At 43.5% G+C, this 8,000-nt stretch overlaps 1 protein-coding gene across 1 annotated transcript; it reads left to right on the top strand.

Annotated features, from left to right (window-relative positions):
• The first annotated feature begins 853 nt into the window (after positions 1–853).
• Positions 854–7,522, top strand: LOC109883668 (TRIO and F-actin-binding protein). The gene is made up of 10 exons (XM_020475732.2): positions 854–901; positions 1,003–1,092; positions 2,732–2,841; positions 3,406–3,898; positions 4,388–4,607; positions 4,811–4,922; positions 5,110–5,269; positions 5,565–5,678; positions 6,395–6,481; positions 6,692–7,522. The coding sequence occupies exons 1-10, from the start codon at positions 854–856 to the stop codon at positions 6,836–6,838; spliced, it is 1,581 nt and encodes a 526-aa protein (XP_020331321.2). The 3' UTR covers positions 6,839–7,522.
• The last annotated feature ends 478 nt before the right edge of the window (positions 7,523–8,000 follow it).

The following is an 8,000-nucleotide window of genomic DNA, read 5'->3' as shown; positions in this document are numbered from 1 at the left end:
GACACCCAGGTGAGTGGGGAGACTGGAGAGGCGACAGGAGGGACATAGAGAGAGAGGGAGGAGGGAGGGAGGGCAGAGGAAGCTTGATAAATTGCTATGCATATTGTAAGGACCTACTGCAGGTACAGCATATTGTAAGGGCCTACTGCAGGAACAGCATATTGTAAGGGCCTACTGGATGTACAGCGTATTGTAAGGGCCTACTGGATGTACAGTTTATTGGGTCAGGATTTTCTCTCATTGTCTCTCTCTTGGTCTCTATTTCTCTAACATTTCTTCTATTGTAGGCATGTAGAGGAATCTGATAGCTGCAGTACGAGGGTTGAGTCTGATGAGAGAGGGAGAGGCAGAGAGAGGGGGAGAGACAGGAGGGAGAAAGAGAAGGAGAAATATTGCGACTCAGAGGATGGACGACTGTCCCGAACCCAGTCCACAACTGATCTTCAGCCACAGGTGATACGCTTGATACCTTCGAGTGCTTTAAAACAGGTCTGCCATCAAGTCACTCATACTGTAAGTACCATCATATAACCATTATTCATATAATCCATTTGTTACAGAGGTCAGACAATCAAACTAGAAAGGGCCTCAGATCTTCTAAACCACGGCAGAGAGATCTACCTGAAAGTACTCAAACACAGTCTGACCTAAAGGGCTGGATGTCAAAACTGGATGAATATGGGGAGGTAACACTGCAAATGACACACGTGACCATGTGTTAGAACAAACTGGAACAAATAGAGGAAAGCATCATTCAAAACAATAGCAGTGTTTTGAATATTTTGAAGGGTGACTGGTTTGACTGAGTCTGTTCGGCTTCTGTTTCTAACAGTGGAGGAGACACTGGTTTGTGATGAGGGACGCTGCACTGAGTTTCTACATGGACTCTGAGGCTGAGGAGGTGACGCCATTTCCTATATCTGCAATATCAGTTCCCCAATTATATACCCATTGAAGTATTTCTGAGTCTGTATCACGCCAGTTCCTCCATGTCTGTTGTAGTCAGATGACCTGGATGGAGAGATAGACCTGACGACCTGTATGAACGTCCAAGACTTTGACGTGGAGAAGAACTATGGATTCCAGATACATGTGTGTTCTTCCTGGTTTTTCTCTCATTGAACATCTACTACCAATACTACTACTACTACTACTACTATTTCTGCTACTACTGCTACTAATACTACTACTACTACTGCTGCTGCTACTACTTCTATTTCTACTGCTGCTACTACTACAGATGCCGTACCCTAATTTGAGCCAGTTTTCTACAGCAGGACAATAGTCCTGCAGCAAAAGGAAATGTGAATTATTAATTATAATTATTGTGTGGATTATAATTAATTTAAAAAAATGTGTAGGGGTTGAAACAAGCTTGGCATTTTAAAGTGGATATTACAAACTTTAGAAGCCTTTTGAAACCTTGACTAGACTACAAGTTTACGTTTCCTCTTGTGCAGGAAAATTCTCAACAACAAAAGAGTTGCTCAAATGAAGATCTTAAATCTGCACTACTACTACTACTACTGCTACTACTCCTGCTACTGCTACTGCTACTACTGCTGCTGCTACTACTACTACTATTACTAATACTGCTACTACTACTACTACTACTGCTGCTACTACTACTACTACTACTACTACTACTATTCCTGCTACTACTACTACTACTGCTGCTGCTACTACTACTACTACTACTACTATCACTAATACTACTACAACTACTACTGCTGATACATGTACTACTACTATGCTACAACTACTACTACTACTGGCTACTACTACTATTACTGCTGCTACTGCTACTGCTTCTACTACTACTAATACTGGCTACTACTACTACTACTACTACTACTACAACTACTACTGCTACTACTGCTACATGTAATACTACTACTACTACTACTACTACAACTACTACTACTACTACTACTAATACTTCTACTGCTACTGCTACTGCTACTGCTACTACTACGACTACTACTACCACTACTGCTGCTACTACTACTACTACTAATGGCTACTACTACCACTAAAACTACTACTACTACTACTGCTGCTACTGCTACTACTACTACTACTGCTAATGGCTACTACTACCTACTACCACTACTACTACTGGCTACTACTACTAGCTACTACTACTACTACCACTAATACTACTCCTACTACTACTGCAACAACAACTACTACTACTACTACTGCTGGCTACTGCAACTACTACCACTAATACTACTACTACTACTGCTGCTACTGCTACTACTACTACTATTACTCCTGGCTACTACTACCACTACTACTACTACTATTACCACTAATATTACTACTACTGCTACTACTGCTGCTACTACTACTAGCTACCACTACTACTACTACCACTACTACTACTGCTAGAACTACTACTACTACTGCTGCTACTACTACTACTTCTACTACTACTGCTGCTACTGCTACAACTACTGCTACTAATCCTGCTACTACTACTACTACTGCTAATACTACTACTACTACTACTACTATTACTACAGTATTGGGCTGCATCTGAAATGGTATTCTAGTCTATCCATAAATAATGCACTACTTTTGACCAGGGCCCATATAGTAGTGCATTATATATCGTATAGGGTGTCATTTCGGATGCAGTCTAGGTGTCAATATGCTTTAGTTCCTTCCTGTTTGTAACCCCTCAGTCGTGTCTTTTCTCTGTTCTTTATCTCTTAATCTCAACCAGACGAAGAAAGTAGTGTTCACTCTGTCAGCCTCGACCTCCAGGATCAGGAGGAAGTGGGTTAATGTGCTGAAACGGACTATCCAACCCAGACACTCTTCAGACATCACACCGTGAGTCTTTCTATTGACTGGGTCTGAAATGGCAGTGTGTCTGAAATTGCACTGTGTCTGAAATGACGCTGTGTCTGAAATGACGCTGTGTCTGAAATGACGCTGTGTCTGAAATTGCATTCCATTCATTATGTCGTAAAGTAATTATGTGCATTTCTGTTGTGATCTTAGGCCACACCAGTCTAAGTGCAGGACATTGTTTCTGAAATGGAAGTGTGTCTGAAGTGGCACTGTGTCTGAAATGGCACCCTATTCCCTATTTACTGCACTACTTTGGATCAAAGCTCCTATTAGTCCTGGTCCAAACGAATTCATGCACATCACAGGGAATAGAATAGGGTACCATTTCAGACGCAGACAAAGTCTGGTGTGGCCTAAGATCACAACAGAAATGCACATAATTACTTTACGACATAATGAATGGAATTGGAAGCAGCAAGAGGACAATTAGACAAATGTAATAATATACTAAGAGTACAAATGTAATAATAATAAGAGTAAAAAATGTGACCATGTAACTATATCTGAAACACTTTTCCTATGGTCCCCATTATTATATCACAGACGGTCAGACAAGGAAAGAGAAAACTCTCAGCCTGTGTCGTCTCGCCAGCCTCCCTCTGTGCTCACCTGTGAAGACTCCGACCCTCAAACCACTATCTCCACCTCCAACCTTTGTCAAATGGACTCTTTGGCCCCGGATCTAGATGACACCTCCCCCAACACGTCATCAGACAGTCAGAGAGAGGCAGGAGAGGGCTGGGACAGAGAGCAAGCCAAGCGATTGGAGGAGAGGAACAGATGGTTTGAGGGGGGGATCCCCTTCAGAGAGATGGGCAGCAGATGGGACTCTCTGGATCTGAAGAAAGCCAGCGTACCTGTACCTGTCACTCACACCATGGACATGGACGTCAACAATAAGTGGGTGGAGTTCGAGAGTCTAACATTCAGGGAGATGAGCGCGCTGTCTCTGATTGGTGCACAGACTAATCAGACCAATCAGACGATTCCTAATCAGACGATTCAGACGACCAGTGCAACGGTCTTTCAGAGGGAGGTAGATGTAAAACAGTTATTTGTTCATTTGAGTGTTTAATCATAAGGTTTAGAACTGTCTTGTAAAGGTATTATAGAAACAGAGAGGATGTTTTCAATATACATAATGAATAATTTAGGGAATCTTTCCTCACGCTTCTCACATGTCCTTCTCTCTCTCGCTCTGTCTCTGTCTCTCTCTCTCTGTCTCACACTTCCACTTCCTTCTCCTCTCTTTCCCACTATTTTCTCTCTCCATCTCTCTCTCAACCCTCTTCCCTTTCCTCTTCCCGCTCCCTCTTTCTATCTCTCCCCTATCTTCCTCCCCTCTCTATCCCCTCTTGACCCACCTCCTCTCCCTCTCTCTCTCTGTCTCACACTTCCACTTTCTTCTCCCCTCTTTCCCACTCTTTTCTCTCTCAACCCTCTTCCTGCTCCCTCTTTCTATCTCTCCCCTATCTTCCTCCCCTCTCTATCCCCGTCTTGACCCCCTCCTCTCCCTCTCTCTCAGGCGCTATCACTCAGGCAGCAGGTGGAGTGTCTGCGTAAGGAGCGTGTGGAGATGGGGATGGAGGTACCATGGGCCCCCTGCGGCCAGCGTCTAGAGGCCATGGAGGCGGCCCACCGCAGGGACCTGATGGAGCTCCAGGAAAGCCACGCCAGGGAGGTCCGAGAGCTGCAGAGACAGAGAGAGAGCTTACTGCAGGAGGAGAGCCAGGCCACGGCACAAGGTGGGAAGGAGAGACCTGTTGGGAGTACTGTGTTATATAATGTAGAGTGTTATGTGAATAATTACACTTTTTATAGGGATGATGTCACAAAGCAACTTTTGTTGTGGAACAGGTTTCCTACCCTCCTGTGTCCTGTCCCTCCCCTCTTCACTTCAATGTTTTCTCTTTTCCTTGTCATGTTATGCCACTTCTGTGCTCTATAGCAGTTGAGGCCCTGAAGGAGGCTCACAGGGAGGAGCTGGAGAGGGAGGTGGAGAAAGCCAGAAGGATGACTGAAGGGGGTGGCCATATGGATACTACGTACAGAGCACAGACGTGAGATCCATTCTCTTTAGCCAGACATCAAAGTGAAAGGCACCAAAAGAATGTGGAAGAGAACGTTTTCTCTAATGGGATAACTATCCACCCTGTGCTTGTGTATCAGTGTGGTTGTGCATTCATGCATCTGTGCGGACATGCCCACATGCATGTGTGTTAAACATGTGTTCTTGGTTCTCTACAGGCCCCAGGCTGATGCCCTCCACAGTGAGTTAGACGTTCTGTCAGAGAGATATTCCCAGAAGTGCCTAGAGTTGAACCGGGCCGAGCAGAGAGGAGGAGACAGAGAAACAGAGCTGAGCTGGAAGGACAGAGAGATGGAACAGCTCCGCAGAGAGAACCAGGTCAGAGAGCAGAAAGAGGGAGAGAGAGAGCAGAGAGAAAGAGAGCAGAGAGAGAGGAGAGAGGGAGAAAGAAAGAGCAGAGAGAGACAGAAGAAGGAGAGAGTGGGGGAGAGAGAGCAGAGTGAGAAAGAAAGAGAGCAGAGAGAGAGTGAGAGCGAGCAGTCTGTCATGAGACTAACTAACAATAAATGAATTATCTAATGAATGTTCTAATTATCAATTTAAGCAATGTACCATACTGTCACACAGTGCAATAGTAGTAAGTATTTTTATTTCTTATTCATGTTTGTCTCAGGAACTGCAGGCTCGTCTGACTGAGGAGATCAGCCACATGCGCCACTTCATCACAGGTCAGAGGTCAGGAAACGCCTCCCCTGGCAACTGTGAGCGCAATCCCTCGGAATTGGAAGTAAGAATAAAGTTTGACATTCTGATTAGTTGTATTGGAAGCAGAACCGGATTCAAGTACATGTTGTATTTGACCATTTGTTATTTCAATGCCTTCTTCTGTGTATGACTATTTTCAAATTCTCAGCCTAAAACAAGTACTTCTATTTGAGTATTTGAATGGTTATTTGTATTTGATAGTATTTTCAAATACATATTTCAAATACCTGGGTTAAATGCATTATGCATTGGAGTGTATTTGAGTATTTCCAAACACATTTCAATATTCAACTGCTTGTTTTTTCAAATAAAGATGATCTGAATACTTGTTTTGAAGTGTATTGAAAAGTAATGGAAATTCCTGAATTAGTATTTGAAACTAGGTCTGATTGGAAGCAAGGCTTACATCGGAGTTGCTCTATTGATTGGTGTGTAGATTTGTGCCAGCCATTGGTGATTGGTCATGCTGTAATGTTGTCCTACAGATGCTGCCATCTATTGGCTGGACCAGATTCATTCAAAATCCTGAAAACTTGCCTCAATGACGTGCTGCTGGGGTCCTAAAAATAACCATGTAGAACAACTAGTACTGGTCATCAGTGACATCGGTGCACTATTCATTCATTGTCACAATACTGGTGAAGAAATTGTGGAATAATCTTCATATTGATGAGTATTGCATCACTAAATGCTAAATGACCAAAAATACTAAAGTGATGTATCTGTGTTGCCCTCCAGATGCTGCTACGAGCAAAGGAGATTGAGGCCGAGTACCTACAAAAGGAGATTGACTGTCTAAGGAATGAAGTGCAGTCTCTAACTAAGGTACTACTGGTATATTCTGTATCCACATGATCAACCCTTACAAAATCCTGATAGCACACCATAAAAACAGGTAATTGCATATGGCATTTCTACTGTTCCACTCCAGACCAACCATTCAACCACCATACGTGTTTACATACACACACACAATGTGGATAAGAAATGTCACTCTACTGGTCTCCTCTGTGTTGGTCTATGACCCCCCTCTAGGAGAAGCAGAGTTTGTGTGACCGCTACAAGGAGGTGTACGTGGAGCTGATTGGAATGAAGGGTCGCAGTGAGCTGGAGATCAGGGACCTCAGGGAGCACCTGAGACTGGCTAACGCAGCGCTGCAAGAGGGGAATCGAGACACCTGAGACTGGCCAACGCAGCGCTGCAAGAGGGGAGTCGAGACACCTGAGACTGGCCAACGCAGCGCTGCAGGAAGGGGGAAGAGACACCCAAGACTGGCGAACGCAGCACTGCAGGAAGAGATAGAGTTGGTGGATGGATAGTTGGATACCTGCTGTGAAGAGCCAAGAAGCCATACAATAGTTTGTTCTTTGTTATGGCTGGCTGTGGTTAGCCTGGAATTCTTCAAACTGATATGCTGTTTCAACATATAGCAAAATGAAACCATGCTGAAATAGGCTAGGCTGTGGTTGGAGTTATAAGACCAAAGAATGCATGTTTTATAGAATGACAGGGACAACCACAAAATAACACCAAAGAACATACCCCAACAAATGTGTTGTTATTTTTATTTTTTACACACGTAGACTCTTTATTGAGTAAATAATAAGACACATGCAAAAGTGAAGTCTGACTGTGCTGTGACCTCACAATGATATCAAATATGTAGTAATCCGTGGCAAGGAGGTGAAAGTGGGACTAAAAGAGTGGAGAGAGAGAAAAAAGGCGATGGGGAGGTGGATCATGATGAGGGCAATCTTCTCCTGTAAGGGGGCATCTCTCTCTCCTTCCTCATAGTGGCATGCCATCATTATTGCAAAGCACCCTGGGAAGGAATGTAAATGCAAGCAATGTCAATGGTCATTAATTCTCACAGTTGTATTATTTCTCTTCATTCTCTTTTAGATAATCATTGGTACCATGTCAACATGTTCCAACATGACTGTTTGGATTAGGTACATACCATTATGTAAATAAGATGTTGCACGTGTGCACTCTAAACTACTGTTAGGGACAATAGTATATTGAAGATATGTTTTAGTTTAGGGTAGCCTATGTGTCACACATGGTACTAGTAATGTTATTAGCCTTTTATACGTCAATAGCTGTATCAATACCTCTCTTCTCAACACTGACCTAGGTTCAGTCGTCATCATCATCATCCTCGGGGACGAAGATGTCATGCTCCTCAAGTAGAGCCGCAAAGTTTTTGCTGATCAGAGTTCCCACGTACAGGAAGGGAATCACGACAGCGGTCATGCGGATAAGGCCGAAGGATATCTGGGTGATAGGGGCGAAGGAAAGAAATTCAGAATATCTAGTATCTGAAAAAAGGTTACATTAACT

Source organism: Oncorhynchus kisutch, linkage group LG1, assembly GCF_002021735.2.
Source record: "Oncorhynchus kisutch isolate 150728-3 linkage group LG1, Okis_V2, whole genome shotgun sequence".
NCBI lineage: Eukaryota > Metazoa > Chordata > Actinopteri > Salmoniformes > Salmonidae > Oncorhynchus > Oncorhynchus kisutch.
Note: the sequence above shows the minus strand (reverse complement) of the source record. Positions and strands in the feature narration are given on the sequence as shown.

Bases quoted from the DNA above. Each gene is read 5' to 3' on its own strand.
- LOC109883668 (XM_020475732.2), top strand. From the start codon at position 854: ATGAGGGACGCTGCACTGAGTTTCTACATGGACTCTGAGGCTGAGGAG. The intron at 2,842-3,405 runs GTGAGTCTTTCT...ATTATATCACAG, and splicing joins CACTCTTCAGACATCACACC to ACGGTCAGACAAGGAAAGAG. The intron at 5,679-6,394 runs GTAAGAATAAAG...GTTGCCCTCCAG, and splicing joins GCAATCCCTCGGAATTGGAA to ATGCTGCTACGAGCAAAGGA.